Source organism: Semicossyphus pulcher, unplaced genomic scaffold (genome assembly GCF_022749685.1).
Source record: "Semicossyphus pulcher isolate SPU_LCO1_2020_fin unplaced genomic scaffold, fSemPul1.0.p SCAF_18, whole genome shotgun sequence".
NCBI lineage: Eukaryota > Metazoa > Chordata > Actinopteri > Labriformes > Labridae > Semicossyphus > Semicossyphus pulcher.
The window spans coordinates 14966360-14985041 of NW_027211691.1; the positions used below are offsets into that span (position 1 = coordinate 14966360).

General features: G+C 40.3%; 2 protein-coding genes and 2 non-coding genes across 4 annotated transcripts; 2 read left to right on the forward strand and 2 right to left on the reverse strand.

The window, feature by feature from the left end:
• The first annotated feature begins 613 nt into the window (after window positions 1-613).
• On the forward strand, window positions 614-2103 carry crhb (corticotropin releasing hormone b). The gene is made up of 2 exons (XM_069667409.1): window positions 614-796; window positions 1220-2103. Exon 2 carries the CDS (start codon window positions 1240-1242, stop codon window positions 1747-1749), a length of 510 nt encoding a protein of 169 aa, XP_069523510.1. The 5' UTR covers window positions 614-796; window positions 1220-1239; the 3' UTR covers window positions 1750-2103.
• Window positions 2104-3264: 1161 nt separating this feature from the next.
• On the reverse strand, window positions 3265-9771 carry trim55b (tripartite motif containing 55b). Its single transcript, XM_069667304.1, has 8 exons — window positions 9034-9771; window positions 8333-8502; window positions 7771-7948; window positions 6210-6305; window positions 5362-5595; window positions 5250-5272; window positions 4118-4242; window positions 3265-4037 (listed from the first exon to the last, which is right to left on the reverse strand). Exons 1-8 carry the CDS (start codon window positions 9160-9162, stop codon window positions 3865-3867), a joined length of 1128 nt encoding a protein of 375 aa, XP_069523405.1. The 5' UTR covers window positions 9163-9771; the 3' UTR covers window positions 3265-3864.
• Window positions 9772-10772: 1001 nt separating this feature from the next.
• trnaa-agc (transfer RNA alanine (anticodon AGC)) lies at window positions 10773-10845 on the reverse strand. Its single transcript has one exon. It is a non-coding gene; the product is annotated as a tRNA-Ala (tRNA).
• A 560-nt stretch (window positions 10846-11405) lies between these two features.
• On the forward strand, window positions 11406-11491 carry trnay-gua (transfer RNA tyrosine (anticodon GUA)). Its single transcript is given in 2 exon segments — window positions 11406-11442; window positions 11456-11491. It is a non-coding gene; the product is annotated as a tRNA-Tyr (tRNA).
• Window positions 11492-18682: the final 7191 nt, after the last annotated feature.

The window sequence follows — 18682 nt, forward strand, 5'->3', positions numbered from 1 at the left end:
GAGCGAGGTGGCCGTGGGCACGCGGCGGCGGAAGCGGTGATGTACGTATATGCGCAGCAGCAATGAATCACTGGGAGACAATGCAACCAGACTCAGCCTGAGCTGTTTGCAGATGCACATCAGCTGAGGTCAACTGCCTTGTGTCTGCCTGCAGATTTCACCAACATATACCTGTTGTACCTGCAACTATTTGATGCATTTTCAGTCTGTTTTGTCTCTTGATTGTTTGTCATTTTGCTGCAGGTGTTTCAGAAGGGAATAAAAAGAATAGATTATTATTTGATAAGGAATATATTTGCAATGCAATGCACATTTAAATCACATTCTGGACATATTTTCCTCTGCAAATGAGCTCAAACTGAGCAGCAGGACACAAAGCACAATGTCAACCTCTCTCTTAAAAGTATGTCCCTCTAAGATTCCAAGAACATCCGCAATTATTTTGAACTATTTAAGTGAAAATGCCAGCAGGTGTGGCACCTATAGGGCTTATTCTGAAAGCGCAGAGGTAGACGCTCGTGCACGCGCGCGCACACTCACATATGACTCATCTCATCTCAACTAAAGCACTTTGTCAGAGGCGTCCATTCACGTTACACCCATGCAAGAACGCGCAGACTCAATCTCAGCTCGGAGCGCGACACTTATAGTGAGGTTGGCTATATAAGTCCATTCAGCATCTACTCTTAAAGTAACTATATACTTGTTTCCTCAAGGAAGTGAAGGAGGGCGGCATCTCGCCAACTAGTACCTGGCAACCTACACGGCTGTACTGGACCTCCTCTAGAGATTGAAGGTATGAGAGGGGTTTCTTCTTTTTGTTCCTTATTGACAGTTTGTCTGCATGCTTCCTTTGGCAGGTTACAATTCTATTTTTCTGTTCAATTTAAGTGATGAAAGAGATCTGCACAATGGCTTCCACAAACGTTTTAGCAAATATATTTACAGATGGATGGAAGTTGACTTTTGTATTTTAAAACTTGTTTTGCAGTAGTGGAAACAAGCATATACAGCAGGCAATTATACTTTCACAGTTTATCCATCACAGAGACAAAGATTAAATCTCTCTTTACGCACGAAATACTCCACATTGCACTGCAGCGATGCCTGTTTTTACGCGCGTAAATTCGTCTTTACGCAGCACATTTCTCACAAGAATTGGGATAAATAAATAAACCTGTGACCAAAAAATAATTGAAGCGTTTGTTTTTCTTCTCAGATTCCTGTTGATCTCCTGACATGAAGCTCAATTTACTTGGCACCACCGTGATTCTGCTTGTTGCCTTCCTACCCCGCTTCGAATGTCGGGCTATTGAGAGCCCTGGCGGTGCCCTGCGCGTCCCAGCTCCACAAGCCCAAAACTCCCAGCAGCAGCAGCAGTCTGGTCCCATCCTGGAGCGGCTCGGAGAGGAGTACTTCATACGACTGGGCAACGGGGACTCTAACTCTTTCCCATCCTCGTCCATGTATCCCGGAGGATCACCCTCCATCTACAACAGAGCGTTGCAACTCCAGCAGCTGACGCGGCGTCTTTTACAAGGGAAAGTTGGGAACATCAGGGCGCTGATAAGCGGCTTCGGAGACCACGGGGACGAGTCGATGGAGAGGGGAAGGAGGTCCGAGGATCCGCCGATATCCCTGGATCTGACCTTCCACCTGCTCCGGGAGATGATGGAGATGTCCAAGGCGGAACAGCTGGCTCAGCAAGCGCAAAATAACAGGAGAATGATGGAGCTCTTCGGGAAATGAATTTCCACTCCGCCAAAGATTTCACTTTCTCTTCTGTTTTCTCCTTTTTCTCTTTTTTCATTTTGACCATCAGCACAAAACATGCTCTGTACTATATAGTGCTGCTTTATCACTCTATTATTTATAGCTTTAACCTCAAACAGTGGAGCGTAACACGGGCTTGACTTATAATGATCCGATTGTACCTTGCCATTTTGATGTTGGTGTCAAATCTGTAGAATCACGCCGTTCTTCATATTTGAGATGAAACACTTTTGGTTAGGACATGAAATACTGCATTGACAAAACTGGCATTTTGTTTTAGATTATGAATCACTGTATTTATGATATGTATGTTTGTTAATAAACTTATGTGCAACCAGTCATTTTCTGTTGTGCAAGAGAACGTCTTATATCTATATTTTTTAATAAAAGATTACAAGCAACGCTTACACTTCTCTGTGGATATCCTTACATATGAATTAATAACTCCCTTAAAAAACATTTACTTTAATTACAAACACGTACCGTTTCCTCACACATAGATCTGTAAAGAGAAATTGAATAAGGATTTAGTGGTTCAATGTAAGAATGGAAACAGTTTGAAGAGAGCACAAGTGGCCGCTGCATCTTGAGTCTTGCCTACACAAATATTGATTGATAGAGAAAAGTTTTTCTAAGTGAATATAAAAATCTTACATGGTGTAACCAAGGCATTGCTCTGGAGCCAAGTCGTGGGTTAACACCGTGCCTCCTCTCTAAGACACACACAAAAGGAGCAGCAACAACACAAGTGTAGCAGAGATGTTTATGCTGAGAGAACGCCTGCAGTCATGCAGGTGAAGAACATTCACGCAGCCTCCTTTCTGCTCAACCCTTAATCCTCAAGATGCAATTCTCATTCTGGGCAAACACACATCTAAAAGATGCACCACTGACAGCTAATGAGTGTGAAAGATGCTGTGTGTGTGTGCTTGCCCGTGTGTGTGTGCATGCTGTGCTGATCCTTGACCCTCGGTGTCAGATTAAACTAAACAAGAGCTGTGGGTGTGAGTCATCCTATTCTGTTTGGCCCACTTAGCAACTTGGGGCTTAGCGCTGCATCGAGCCCATTTGTAATAGATCCAACTCTCTCGCGCAATAATTAGAGGGCACTCGGTGGTGGACTACCTCAATGGCGGAGTCACAGCAAGGTGAGACCATCGCAGGGCAGCTGTTGGATGAGTGGTGGACTGAGGCACGCTGATATGTACGGCAGGTTGTGGGCATGACCAGAGAAGAATCCCATAATGGTCTGAAGAAGCTGTAAAAATAGCAGCAATGTTTTTTGTGGATGGATTTCCTTTGACAGAAATAAAGAGTGAGGAGATAAAGGGTGGGAGAAATCTAAGCCTTTTTCCTCCCCTGTGCGCAAGCGGGTGAGGTGCAACCAACACACAAAGTACAGCGGCACACGTGGTGGTGCAGTGCAACTTATTACAGGTGTTAAAAAATACCATTATGTACGTGTTTGTGCAATTCAGTTTTAATGACACATGTTATAAATCACAGGATAACAGGGCAAAATAGGATGTTTTGTCCGTGATAGGAAAATATATCACAACAAAGAACACGTAATACAGGCTGCTGCGTGTATGAATTACTGAAATGTCACAGTGATAGCTTTGTACTCTGCTCCGCTCCTCGTAATGTTATATCGCTCATAAAAAAGTATACGACAGGCAGGAAACCCTCGCCATGATGTCTAATGATGTAGTTTAAGCAGTGATTTGCAAAAGGTCAGCGACATAAAAAATGTATGAACACATCTCAAGTCTGGAAATAAGCTTTAGACGTACCAAAAAAACAACTAATGGAAGAACCAAAATGTGTATTTAACCAGACAACTTCAGTGTGCAGTGATGCACGCTAACACAATGTCAAAATAAAAAACAGAAGAGAACTGAAACTCCTGTCTCTTTCTTTAGATCTACCTCGGCAACTCAAACTTTCCCTTCGGCACAGATCTAAATCTGTCTCAGTGTTCCCCCGATCTGGGAGCACACGTATCACAACTGACCTGAAATCAACATCTAAGTAGGAGCGAAACTTATCCTGCTCCTGGTTTGAGGTGCAGTCTGGGCCGGCGGCTGACAGCTAGGTGGAAGCAGCGCTCTTGGCTGCGCTCGGGGAGGAGTTCGTCTGCTGGGGGGCAGAAGGTTGGACGGAGGCGGCTGTGACAGCGCTGCCTCCCGAAACAGTCTGTGCTCCCTCCCCTTCCTCTGCGCCTGTTTCTCCGTCGTCATCCTCTTCGTCCTCTTCGTCATCATCTGAAAGGATAAAAACGGAGATCAGAACAAAATGGAGCTTAAGGCTGAAAATGCTGTAATCACCATCTCTGCTCCTTCACCTAGGATGAAGTTGATGCTGCGCAGGGCCTTCGCCTCGTTCTTGAAGTCAGTTTTGTAATGATCCATTTCCTCATAGCCACGCTCAACTTTGTCCAAGTGTGCTATACTCGATGCTTCTGCAATCCTGGGAACAAGGGTCAAATTTGCATCGTTTTGGGTAAAAAAAAACACCTCAGAAATTCAATATAACACCTGTTCATCAATCTGTTATTATAAGTTATTTCAGGTATCCGCAGCTGAAGGTGGAATTTGCTACATTTCACAGAGAGCAGGTGTGACACTGAATTAGGCTGGTGGTTCGATGTGTAGGTGCAGATGTAGAGAGGCAAGGTCTGTAACAGCTCTGAACCAAAGACAGTTTATATAGATGGAAGACGTGTCTCCATCTGCTCTCATTGTACGAAATTGATGCCAAAACACCCCCCTTGACGGGCGCTGCCATCTTGCGATGGTGACGTCATTTGGAGCCAGAGTTGCGCAGTAGAGATCGATGGGGGGAGCTGCCGTAGTCACTTCCGCTAACCAAAACACACACTTAACTTACAGCAAGCTGATCCTGCACATCGCCGTATTTAACGGCAGAGCAGCTTCTTGTGTCGGTCTGAAGCAGACGTTCACAGATATGGAAACTTCAATGACTGTAGTGATTGTTTTAGTTACGTCTCCTCTTGCCGTTCCTCCTCCACTCTGCTAATCCAGATCAGATCTGCTGCAGGAGCCGTATTTGTCAACAGAGCTGTCAATCATCCTTTTTACAGCTTCAAATAACTAATTAAAAATAAACATGTCAGAAAAATGAACACTTGGACGTCAATCAGCACGATAATAACTAACTATAATGACAGAAACCATGTTTGAGAAACATTTATTTGGCGTGTATTTTGATTTTATAGTTTGACTCATGTCCCAACTGTTAACATGGAGGAGGCGGGCTTTATGACCTATACTGCAGCCAGCCAGCAGGGGGCGCCCGAAATGTTTTGGCTTCACTTTTAGGGAGCTGTCATGTCGTCCATCATTTTATACAGTCTATGGTCTGAACATCTTATATCTTTTTTATATAGCAAGCATACAGTATTTCCCCTCACCTGTTATAAGTGTAAGTATTGATGCATAACGATGTGTACTCACTTTTTGAGGAGAGGTTTTGTGTTCTGAAAAAGACAAAAAAAAAATCATTAACCTTGTACATAAAATACTGCTAATTGTAAGGTTTGAATCTCTATACTGTGTTGACTCTGACCTCAAGAAACAGGGCCATTTCCGGCTCCTCCATAGTCTGGATGCCCTTCTCCACGATCTTACAGCTCTCCTCCAGATGGTCTCCGTACTGCCTGGTCAGGCCCCGTATGTAGTTCACCTTCTCTTCCTGTTCGGCCGTCACCTTCTGACTCATCTGCTTCTTCTTCTCCTCCAGGATGGAGTACAGCTGGTCGAACTTCTCGCACACCAGAGTCTTCTGCCTCCGACCGTTCTCCTGTACATGCATTAATTAGCAGAAGGAAGTACGTTCTGAAAGTCCGTCTATTTTAATCATTCATCACAGTCTTGTGGGTGGGAAATGTATGTAAATGTAGAGTTTAGAATATTCAAAAGCAAAGAGACCAGAGACAAAGAAGTAAAAGTTGCTGCTTTCTATGTAAGAACATGTAAACACTGTAAACTACAAATGCTCCCAGTCTTCCGCTCTTCCGGTGGCACCATATGTGCAGGGAGGATGGTGAAGCTCTGAATGTCTGTCCTGAGTGACGCCACTGAGGGTGACACCACCGGACCTGGAGCCGCTCCAGCTTCCTCTCTACTGTCCGACTGTGGCATGGGAACCACAGGAAAGCTGTCTGTTCCCCCTCCATCAGTTACACTGCTTGTTTTAAATGTCAGTAGGCAAGAAGCAGCATGTAGAAGAATGTGCAAAAACAGACTGAGGCACCAAAACATGAATTATTCTCTCTCCACCTCAGAGAGTGGCAGCAACAAGGACACATTACGTCTGCTTGTACGTCTGTGCAGGTGAGTGCAGGTGCATTTGTGTGCAGAGAGAGGCTTGCTGCGTGAGCGAGCGGACATGCTTTGAAGCAGTCGGATACTGACCTCTATGGCACGACAGGCTTCCTCCAGCTGACTGATGATGCCTTGCATCCTGTCGTTGTTACCGACCATCATGGCGATCCCGTCACTCAGCTCGGTCTGTGGGGCAAGGACACAGCAGAGTTAATACCTGAGATCAACTGTGGCTCAAATCTGGGACAAAGCTATACTGCATGTGAATGTAGGGGAGAGTAGCCATAATTAAGGCAGTTTCTTTAACTGCTTTAATTTGGAAGATTTAAACATTCTTTGTTACGAATGAGCGTCTTGTTTTGCCCATGCTTTGACATTCCTTAAGAGCTAGCATATATGACATGTGAAATCATGCCAACTGATAGAGAACAAATACATGCAAACAAATGTGTGAATTTGAGCTCCTGAACTAGGCTTGCCGCGGTAGTCTGTGTTACCGGTGTAAAACGGTGTTCAGGCACCCTCCCCCTCGCCCATCGTCGGTTTGCCTTTTTTGGGCGTATAGAAATAAAACCCATAGGTTTCATTATCACGTATCAGCGCAGCTCCCACATTCATCGAAAAAAGAAACTATTTTTTTAAGATACTATGGTGTATATTCTTGCTACAATTAGAAACTGCAGTATCCGCTTTATCGCAACAGCAGCGCAGATTCGCAGGACAGAGAGTAGCAGCAGGTTTGTTTTCTTTTAATTCCAGTATTTATTTGATTCATGTATGAATTTGTTTCCTATATTTGTTTGGTTCAATAGTGTTTGCTAATATCAATTTTCTACTCTCTATATTATTATTATTATTATTAGGCTTTTAAACCTGTGGATTTTTGTTTATCGTCACCTACAACCTGGAGTTTAGGATTTAAGTTTTCTTTGGTTCCTATCTGAATTCGTTTCCCATAATGTATTTGGTTCCAGAGTGTTTGCCAATGTCATATTTTTTACATTGTATAAATAACTATATTATTTAACTTTACAGATCTAATTTGTTTGTGTATTTTACAGCACAGGTATGTGCGCCATGCGCTGCTGCCAAGCTGTCATTGGCCTTGTTCGTTTTGTTCATGAAAGTTCTAGCCTATTTAAAAGTTTAATATTGTTTTATTGTTGTTGTGTTTCATAAGTAGAAATGAACCAATCTTCTAAGCATTTGTTTTGTTCAAACATAAAGACAAGATCACAGCAAGCACTCTTCAGGTATTGAGTGTCATCAATGACTTTGTTTTTTTATGTCCGGTGTAATCGGTAACACCAGTGGTGTCACGAGGTAATTAACCGGTGGGAAAATTTCCCCAACGTGGCATCCCTATTTCTAAACATACACAACTTTATATTTCATAACCCTGGATATTATTGTTTTACTTCATTTGTAGTCAAACTGTTTTCCAGCAACAATTCCAGGACAAACCTCTTCATATTTCTCAGGTGTAACAACTATAACAACTCTCCCCACCTTCATGGTGAAACAAGGTCAGATTGAAATTTTAATGTTTACACTTGACAGATTTCACCTATTATCATATTATAAAATATATCTATCTCACCACCCATTGAACGACACTATTAATGTCCACCGTGAGTATTTCAGGCCTCACCTTCTTCGTCTGGAAGATGCTGGTGATGGGCGCCACCTCGCAGTCTTTGTGAGCTCCGAACACCTTACACATGGAGCATGTGGGCACGCCGTGGGTCACACAGTAAATATTGATCTTCTCGTCCTCGTGGACATCGCACATGGGCGTCTCTTCCTTCCTCTCTGGCGCTGGTTTGCTGCTGTTGAGGTGTAAGAGACAACGGTGGTATCTTTCTGTCATTTGGGTGCATATTGATGTGACATGTAATGTCAGTCTGATAATGTCACAGGTAAACATCGCACTTGTTTATTGATCATCCATCAGTCTTGCGGGGACATGCACGTAGACTGTCAGCGCTTGGATCAATAAATCACCATTATACTTAAGAGCATACAGGTGTGGCTGCAGTCGCATGGCTTTCAGTTTGATTTCGGTTTATTTCTATCTTTTAAAAGATAACTCTTACTTACTATTTACCCTCTCTGACTCAGAAGCGACAAGCAATAAAGCCACACAAACCAACATCTCCTGCTCTCTCCTATCTATAACTGAACGGTACATATGTGTCCCTGATCAGTCTCACCTGCTGGACTCTTGCTTGAACATGTCGATGATATTCTCAACCAGCAGGTTCCTCTGCAGCCCGTACACACCGTGTCTGTCCAAAACCACCTCATGTCTGCAGGATGGGCATCGGAAGCGGCCGCCAGACGTCACTGAGCCTCCTCTCGTCGGAAGGTATGGATTTGAGGCCTGTAATCAGTCACAATGCAGGGCCTAAATTTAGAGCAATGATTTAGGATTTGACTGATTGATTAGTACTAGTTGCAAACATTAACTTAATTTTAGTCAACAGCTATGACACATTAATCCAATAGATTAAGGTCGATAATAACAAGTGTAACCCAGTCACGAAAACACTGAATTGCTCTGCTATTACTCAGCAGTCAACTAAATCCAGAGCTGAATGTTTTCTGATGTTATTGATGTATCACAATAATATTGTTTGTATACACAGACTTAAACGTTAATCTGTGATCACCAAAAATCTTTGTTACAGTTGAGAAGCTATACCTGAAACTGATGTCATCCAAACATAGACTAACTGGGCCTTCAGTGCATCACAAATGTTGGGCAAGTTCATAAGAACATCAACAGTCCAGCTGACATAGATCGTTAGCCCAGACACTCCAATATGTACAAAACAACAGTCCCCCTTAAGTTAATAAACACTTATTCCTTAATAATTAAAACAAAACAGCAGCATTTCGTCCAGTTTCTTACCTGGAAAACATCATTGGCACATTTTCTACAGAGGTTGTGCTGGCAGGGTAGAATAACCACAGGCTTGGTAAACATTTCCAGGCATATGGGACATATCAGCTGTTTCTCCAAGTTGTCCATGCTATTCATTTTTGACAAACACTTTTAGCAAGACATAAAACACTGACAAAACGTAAGATACAGGCACAAAAGCTGGTAAAGTTTCAATAAAGTAAAGAGTCAGGCTAAGGAGTAGGCCTGCTGCTCTTGTCCTAGCGTGTGGTGGGCTCCTATCTTGCTGGTGTCAGTTCTGTTTTTAGCAGCTATTGCTGTCACGTCAAAGGTTGCCAGTTTTACCCTGCCCATATTTGAAACTGAGCAGGGCAGTACTGAACAGCTGCCCTCCTCAACACTGCTGTCAGAGGTGACCGGGTGTCTCTGCAGTCTAGCCCAGGCTAGTGTGCTTTCGGGGAAGTGGTTTTGCCCTGTACATGCGATTGGTGGTTTTTAACAGAAAATTGCATACTGCTTTCTTTAACAGTCACATGTATCACTCACCTCAGTGTTTGCCCTGGAAAATGTAAACAAAGACAGCGTGCAGTTAATCACTTCGTCTGGCACCTACTGCCTGCCAGCAGTTTCAGGCATTAAAAATAACTAGATAGAAATAATAATTATTGTCGCTGATGGTCTGGTTTGCTTTTGTAGGTAATATAGAGTAATAAGAATTCATTTCAGTCTGTTTCATAACCAGCGAAAAACTCTTTACAGGAGCTTTAAGTAAAAATATATGCATGATCAGTTATGATTCACTTTGTAATCTAATTAATACTATAATGTTCTATAAAGCATCCTTGCAATATAACTTTTTTAAATTACCATGCGCTATTACATATTTATCTAATATTAGTTTCATGACTTCTTATTTTTACTGTAAATACAACTGTCAATGTAACTGCCACCATTACTTTTTACTAAACTTTATTTTGTAAATATCTTGTTGTACTATTGTTATTTTACTAGGCACTGTCTCTCGGCATTTAACGTCTTTACACGTATATTTCACTTATGTTTTAGTTATTTTGTATTTCTCGTTTTTGAACTATAACTTTGGAGCAACCTGGCACAAGAATTTCCTTTGGGATTAAGAAATATTTCTATTCTAATCTGTTTTATTAATTCTTAGAACTAAAATATATATATAATACAAAATCAAGAGCTGTTTGTAACTAAGACATAAACAGATATTAAATTGCTTGAATTTTATCCTCGCTCAATCCTAAACTTGTAGCATGACGTTTATGCTAAGTGTATAACGACGCTCGCTCGCTCGCACGCGACATTGGTTCACCTCGAAGCGGCGACACGTGTACATCCATTAAACGATCATAATGCCAACCTTAAAGGTATGTTACAACATTAGTCAACGACATAAATGACAGAAAACTATTTTGTTTAAAATGTGACAACTTGTACGGTCTATGGCGTTAGTATTTACCGAGTTTTTATTCAGTTGCTAATAGTTATTTGCACTTACATAGCAAGCTAGCTCGTGCGAACTAGCTTACGGAATTTAAGCTAGTTCGCACTAGCTGGAGATTTGAGGCCAAACTGTCTTATTTTCATCTCAGTTACTACCAACTTCAAGCAAAACTGCATCGAATGGAAAGTCCGGGTTGTGTAAAACATCGCTATATATGATTACATATGTTAAAAAAAGCAATGTAAGCTAAATATTCATGGACGAAAAATGTTCGCGTTGGAGAATGCGGGCATCGATCCCGCTACCTCTCGCATGCTAAGCGAGCGCTCTACCATTTGAGCTAATTCCCCTTGAACATACACATGTAGCAGCCCGTTAATTTGTAATTACACTCTCATGCAGTTATCTTAGTGGTGTAGAAGTTGTAAGACCTCTTGTTGCAAGAACAGTGTAATATTTGACACTTAAAGCTAAGCTAGTTTTAGCTACGTAAAGGTAGGAAGCATACTTTAGCTACGCGTAGCAGCAGCTAACATTAGCTTGACTACTTTAGCATGAGGGCGAACTAGCTGCAAATTAGCAGCTAGGTCGCTTTGATGCTAAAGTAGTTAAGCTAGCGTTGTGTGGGAGAATTTAATAGTGTTGACATCTGTTGTGTTTTAAAGCTCATTTTGTTGTTATCTCTATAAAGTAACGTCAACGACTTTGTGAACTCGGTTTAACCTTAAACAATCGCCAAAGTCGAAATATTTACACCTGGAGCGGAAGCGAACTTCCACCGCTACGTGCTCATGGCCGCCGCTCCGTGCTCACTGCGGTCACGTGACTTCGTGTGAACACTTTCGCTATGAAATAAACCATATTTGTTATGATTTAATAAAAAAGATCGTTCCGCGAGTAGGTGCAGCTCCCTTCGATAGCTCAGTTGGTAGAGCGGAGGACTGTAGTGGATACATGGTAATCCTTAGGTCGCTGGTTCGAATCCGGCTCGAAGGAGTGGTTCTTTTTCCCAAAATGCAACACGCTACCGAACCGCTACTACGGTAGGTGGACTGCGTTGATTGACAGGTGGGGGCGTGCCGCACAAGAAGATGCATAATGGAGCAGTTTCTGAAAATAAGCCAAACGCTTGCTTTTCATACACTTTTATTCATTAAATCATGATAAAAGCAGTTCACATCTGAAAATTCACTAATGAATTAGCAATAAAGGGAAAATGGAAAATAATATGACAAATGGTTTTACTTAAACATTTTATAATAATATAACAGTTTTATAGCTGCTTGTAGCTGGGTACCATTTGATGGCTTTCTAAGTAAGCTACACAGTACAGTCCATTTTCTTCAAATTTCTACTTGTGTATACAAAGCAAGTAACAAGCGTGAGTGAGAGAGTTTGCATCTAACATGTTGCTATTTTCTGTTCTTCTGATTTTTACAGATATTAAGGTATGTTATGGAAATATTGTGACTATGTGGCAACGCTTAGAGGAGGTTGAGGTGGTTCAGCATGTGAAATGGAAAATAATCCCACCTGGAATTCTGTTCAAAGGTGAGTTTAGAGGTGATGTTGAGCGTCAGATTTGGATGCAACCAGTGATGAAGTGGAACATTCTCATTTGCCTTGGCTTACAAATATGCTGCAAACACATTTAGATGCATGACTCAGAAACATAATTAGCAGTTGTGGTGAGGACTGCAGAAACCTCACGCACTATTTAAGTGTTTTTGTTTGTAATGGCTGACATTTTTGTGTGTTGTTGCTCAGATGCTATACTTTTCCCAGGTTTTTGCCAGCTGTTTAATAATTAAACTATGAAATGAAATATCTGCATTCTAGAAATGGAATGCGTAGTATAACAAAAGAGTTTTTTTTCTTTCTTACATTTATGAGGTCTGAATGTCCCCTCAAGGATGGACAAATGAAGGAACCGGAGGTATTTTGCTCCTCTCCAGATCAGAGGTACAAAGTATGAAGGTATGTTGACTGACTTCAAACTTTTTTTCTTCCCCAACTCTTTTCACCTGAAATTATATTTTTACCCACTTATCATAAAGCATAGAGTGTTTTTCTCCCTATACTATTCGTATTCAGCTACATTGAGGCCAAGGGAACTAAATTTGTCAATTTTATTCTCATTCAAGGATCTCACAGCAATGAGCAGGCTTATAAAGACCATTGAAACTTTGAAACTTCCAACATAAGGTGTATTTTTGCACATTAATAGTATTGATTAAGATATGATTAATTTATTATCTAACAAAAAAGCTTCTGATACCTAAATTCAGAGTACATAGAGTTCAGTAAGTAGTTCAGTTTAACTTTATTCAGATTAAAGCAAGAAGCACAGAGATTCCTTAAAGTTCTGGGAGCCTTTAACCCGTGTAAGCAATCCCTAATAAGAGTTTTTTTTCTGACTCATACAATCTTCAACATCTGCATTCCTTTCACCCCCTTCATGCGTAATAAGGTCACGTGCATACGATGCTTTTCACACAGGCACGTCAGTATCAGTGTGTCATATTCAAGTGTTGTGGAGAGCGCTAAAAACAAATGAATGTTGTTCTAACCTGTTCCTCTTTGTCTGAATAGCTCTTTCAGGGACAGCAGACCATAGGTGGGAGCAATAGCTGTAAAGAAACACCTCAAAGGTGAGAATTGTGTCTTAAACATAGAGAATAACAAATAGAAATAGAGTAAAAAAGCAACACCTCCATATATTACTATTCACTGTAAAGGTTCTTTGGTTTGTGAATCTGTAAAATGCTAATAAGCATACGTATTGCCTTTGCCATTCTAAGTAAATGTAAGTGAGCATCTTTCACTCAACTCCTGATTTCTGTTCATATATTTTTCATGTGATCTACTACAAATGATGTTTTCTCCTTATTATGTGTTGCTGTGGGTGCACCACTTCATTCAGTATTAATTAGAAGTCTTTAAAAAGCCGAACTAGTACGATTACATATTCATTAATAACAAGAAAGGAGTGCTCAAATGCTCAGCATTTAGATTGCCTCTTAAAGTGAATTCTAATGAGATCAATTAAGAGGATGTTCTGGGTTACGTCTTTGTGATTGAAGTGAATTCATAATTTTCAAGCCATTACTGTCTGACTCTTAATATTGCGGCGCCTGTTGGCACAAATGAGATTGAAGATTGACAAATTAAGAGCCGCATGAAGATTGCTGGATGATAAAAGGCCAATCTGAATGCCAGACAGACGCCGCTCTGCGTTTTAAGGCCAGAAGATGCAAGGTTTAAGAGCTTGGTGTGACGCTCCTTTTCCTTTTTTTGGCTACATGGTTTCTTTGCAGTGTTTTGATTATAAAAGGATTTGATTGTAAAAGGGTCTGCAGGTTGTGCCAAAGCAAGAAAATACACAACAGAAGGTGTCACACACACAACCGCACGCATAAAGGTCTACCGGCTCGTAAGCAGGATATAGGTGTACATGAGACCAGAATAGGGAGCAGAGCAAAGGGTGCCATCTGTTCTCCTGTATGAATATTTCAGTTAGGTCGGAGTCATATTGTATTCATACAGATGGTAAGACGTCACTGCTCATGATTGAAAATGTCTTGGTAAGCATTCTCAGATAAGGTTGTCTATTTCTGCATCTCCACCGTTGTCCCTCTGAAATAACATTCTGTCACCTAAAAACAGGATGCGTTTAGGAATGGGAAAAGTACAAACACTGTTATTAAGTGTACATACCATCACTGTGCTGCAAATTTCAGTACGTAAAAATACAGCTTGTAATGAATACAAATCTTCTAGTGACAGCAAAGTTAACAGGAAGTCATTGAAGACTTGTAGACAAGTACGTTCAGGTAGTTATGAAAAGTAATGGTTAAAATGTATGCAGAGAACAGGATTATTATTATAATTAAAGGTATTTTAGAAATGAAACTTATTTCTGTACATTAACAGAATAATCTAATTTAAAAAAGGTAATTGATGCTTGAACTTGTTTGTAAAGATAATGGACAGTTTAGGCTGTTTAATCAGTGATGAATATTATAATGTTAAGTGTAGCAAAGTGCAAAAACACAGGCGAACAGGTTAAATTCCTGAGTTTAAAGGGTACAAGTACACAACAAAGCTTTTTAAATAGAGCAGCAACAGCAGTAAATGTAATCTCTAATTTTGAATGCACGAAATGATCTTCCCAGTAAACGTAAAGCAAGTCAAGGCGGGCAGACTATTGTACAGAATTTCTGATAATATGGTAGACAGCGATGTTCTTTTGATGTTTTCTTTTTCTGACTTTTCAGATGGTGTACATCTGAGCATCTTCTGACGTGGTTTCAAATCCCACGTGTGCCTGAAAGGCTTCCCAATGGCGTCTTGTGTGCAGGACTTCTATAGATCGAGAACAGAGATTTTCTCCTGAGGTACGCAGCGTCCCTCCCTTCGGTTCTCACATCCGTCTGAATCATTACTTCCAGGGGACCTTTGTTACTCTCTCCAGTAAAAAAAAAAAAAAAAGGACCACATTTAAATGTAACGTACAAGTCATAATTACTACACCTTCTTTCAGACCGGCTTTGTCTCGTATCACCATAGGTTTTCATATGGTGCACCATAGGTTTCATTCATGCCTTTACCAACACATATGACTCACCTTAATTTTAAGCCTCCTGTAGATCTTATAGTTTATTCCAATACATAGAATCTTTTTTAGAACATCATTTTTTTGGCAGCAACTGCTTAGATTATTACCAGAATAAGCCTTGTTGACTAAGCATGTGTACACATACAAGGAATTTGACTCCTGACATTGGTGACAACAATTTATAAGCCAGCTTTTTATTAACCAACATTAAGTTGATAATGTGTTTTTATCAACATTTGTGAACTTAGGAAAGACCTTTAGTTTAATCATTAATGGCTACTATAAAAAACAAACTACACACACAGTACAAGATCTCAAATAGTGATGTTTTGAAGAAAGAATGAGTGCATATTTACACTACAGCCACATACTTATATTTTACAAGGCATCAAATGAGACAGATGTATGCTTATTCTTGTCACATAAACCATATACCCATGAAATCTTGACATTTTAAATAAAATACAACTAATTTAAAAATAATCACTATACGTTGTACTCTCCATATTCATAATCTTCCACTCTGTCTTGGATAAGCTGGTGTAAGCATAAGCAGGGATACCAATAGAGGATTTGCATGATAATTTGTGGACCCTCAGATTTATAAGATCATTTTTGACCTATAGTCACTTGACGATAAGAAAGATGAAAATAAAAGAGCCAGATTTCCACACGGACTTTTATGTAACATCCTCTCCCATACAGTGACGTAAAAGAGACGTCAGTCTGTTTTAACAGGCGCCGCTGCACCTCATGGTCATGGGAAACTGAGATGCGCTCAGCATTCAAGTGATTCTCCCCGCCTGGCTTAAACCTCACACCCTCTGCACCATGCACAGCATGTACAGCTCGCATTGTCTCATGTTTAACACTTTAATTAAAAGTGCACTGAAGCAAGGTAATTTTAACAATTTACATAGCATCAGCCTGCCTGCATTACACAGGTTACACTGAGGGTACAGTAAACATGCAGAATGCTGGCATTGTTATGAATCCTTCATTCACATTCACTCGCATGGATGTTTGAAGTCAGTTGTATGACCCTCTGGGATCAGCCAATTACCACATGAGGGAGATGTAACAACGGCCCCCTGCAGTGCTATCTAATGAGCTTCATATTACAGAACAGATTCTTTTACGGCTGCCACTATTTTATTTAGCTTGCCATCAAATTCTTCGTCAAATAATCAAAATGTTAATGCAAAGAGGTTAATGTTGATCATATGAGTGTCAGTCTGTAGTTTCTCTAGAGGAGCTGTGTCCATGAAGCCTGTTGGTCTTAAATATAATAAAAGAGTGCTATCTAGTGGTAGGAAGAGGGCAAGTTATGTCCAGTGTCTGCTTCTGCATACTGACATCATCGCTGTCGTCACCAAATGTGGCTTACGTCGTACCTGTGGTTGTACACCTTATGATTCATGCTCCTTTTTTATCTTTATTGAATAATGTGGATAAAACAAGAGAATTATCACCTTTGTCACACATTCAGCTGTCACAAAGAGATGCTATTTAGGACTCAGCACTTGTGGACTTGCTGTTTCACACTAAGACTACATAGTACACTTTAAAAGAGTATATGCTGTTATTAACATATACAGTAGGTTTCTTCATTAATTTTTTGATCCCATTTTATTTGATGCAGTTTTGAACCCTGTCCTTGTAAGCGCTCTTTTTCACCACAAGATGGCTCTACATACACACAACAATAGATTTGTAGGTGGTTGTAATAGCATTTGATACAAAAGAATACAACAGTAAATATAGAATCCTATTTCACCTGATTATTACAGAACTCAATTTAGACATGCAAAATGTAATTATACAATGTGATTAAACTTTAATTAATGAGTCTAGGAAAAAATAAGAGTCATCCAGAATTTCCCCTCTGGAGATCAATAAAGCATTATCTTAGATGATCTTATCTTATCATAGAGAATCTCCATGTAAAGAGCACGATAGGCTTTGAACTGCTGCGTGTGCAGTGAAGCAATAGATAACGTCTCCTGTGACGCTCACAGTGTTGTCAAAGGGTAACAGGTAAATCAATTAGGGGCACCATGGTGGATTGCGGTGTGTCTCCAGAGAGAGGAGCGGGGGCGTTGGGGGCCTCGCGAGCAGATACTGTACCTGCGGCCTCAAGGGGAATCAGCAGGTATGCAGCTCACCTGTCTTGCTAAAGCTCCTGAGGCTGACGCTAGAGCAGTTTAACACACCTGCCATGCTACAAAGGTGTGTGTTAGTTTTTGTGTATATGTGAATGTGGCAAAAAAAAAAAAAGATGGCTATGGAAGAAATTAATTAACAAATCCTTTTCCCACGTGTACACTTAGAGGAGTGAGTGTAAAATATGTGCTGTCCTGTGCATGCACACTCGACATGTCATTGACGTAGTCATGTGCCAGATCGGGCGGTTTCAGAGTTGTCTGGCAACAACAGGTATGTAAACTGTAAATGCACATAAAGTACCTACCATGTTCCCATATGTGTGTTTGACTTTCTTCTCTCTGTTTGCAGCAAATACCTTTAAGAAGATTTGCATATTAGTCTTTTATATTTACACTTCAGGCAATCAATTTGTTAACATCAATTTAAATGGTTAAGAGTTACACAAGGTATTAAGCTATTAGGCTTTTACTTACTTACTTCATAATGTAAAATAAATGTCTAATCAGGTCTGCAGAGAAAAAAGTTGAGCTACAGCTAAGTACGATTTTGTATTACAATTTCATATTGATTCTTTAGAGAACAATACAATATTTGCTGATATCACAAAGTCTGGCAAGATATCATTTTGATTCAGTTAAATTCAGCGGCCTGCGATCAATATCAAATGATGTCGTAGGCCGATTTAATACAGTCACATTTATTTAAACTAATAAAAATACAACTCAATTTGATTATATTATTACTGAACTCTTTTAAAATTTAAATTCAAAACAAAGTCTCCTTTTAATAAAATGAAAGAAAGTAAAATAGACCATTTTATGTTCAGTGATACAAACATGACATGGGAATTTGACATTATTTGTCAAAATGACATTAAATGGTTGATCAGTGCATTTATCCATATAGATTGATTGTTACATCCCTACAATATCAGATATATACGTGTTACTTGTCCTTTTTTCCCTCAGAACAAATCAAAATGTCATTAAAAATGTTTCAGAAAATAGTGAGGGTTTGTCTGCTCGGCCATAAATCATGAAATGTATCAAGTCAAACTCCAAACTGTTCATCCGTCAAAATAACTTCTGTTCTCGTTTTCTTTTTGTAGTTTCAAACTTTAAATAGTCAAAGTCAACTCCACTTGAGCTGGCTATACTTACTGTTTCCAGTCCTGCTTCTGTCTGTCTGCAACTCATTTGTTGTGTTTTGCAGTGTTGCCTTAGTTGCCTGGAAAAGATGCAGGACCTCTTAGTGGGGGGTATGAATGTGGGGAACTACATTCAGACTCGTGGACATGGGGAGGAGTGGGGACTATGCCTCCACTGGCACTGGGCCTGACTGTTGCCATGGCACCTTTATTGTCCCCCAGCACATGGGCATGGCGCAGAAACCTCCAGTGAAAA

Coding starts and splice junctions, on each gene's coding strand:
- crhb (XM_069667409.1), top strand. CDS start 1,240: ATGAAGCTCAATTTACTTGGCACCACCGTGATTCTGCTTGTTGCCTTC.
- trim55b (XM_069667304.1), bottom strand. CDS start 9,162: ATGAATAGCATGGACAACTTGGAGAAACAGCTGATATGTCCCATATGC. Junction 7,949..8,332: donor TTCAAGCAAGAGTCCAGCAG/GTGAGACTGATC, acceptor ACACCTCAACAG/CAGCAAACCAGCGCCAGAGA. Junction 5,596..6,209: donor AAGCCTGTCGTGCCATAGAG/GTCAGTATCCGA, acceptor ATGCATGTACAG/GAGAACGGTCGGAGGCAGAA.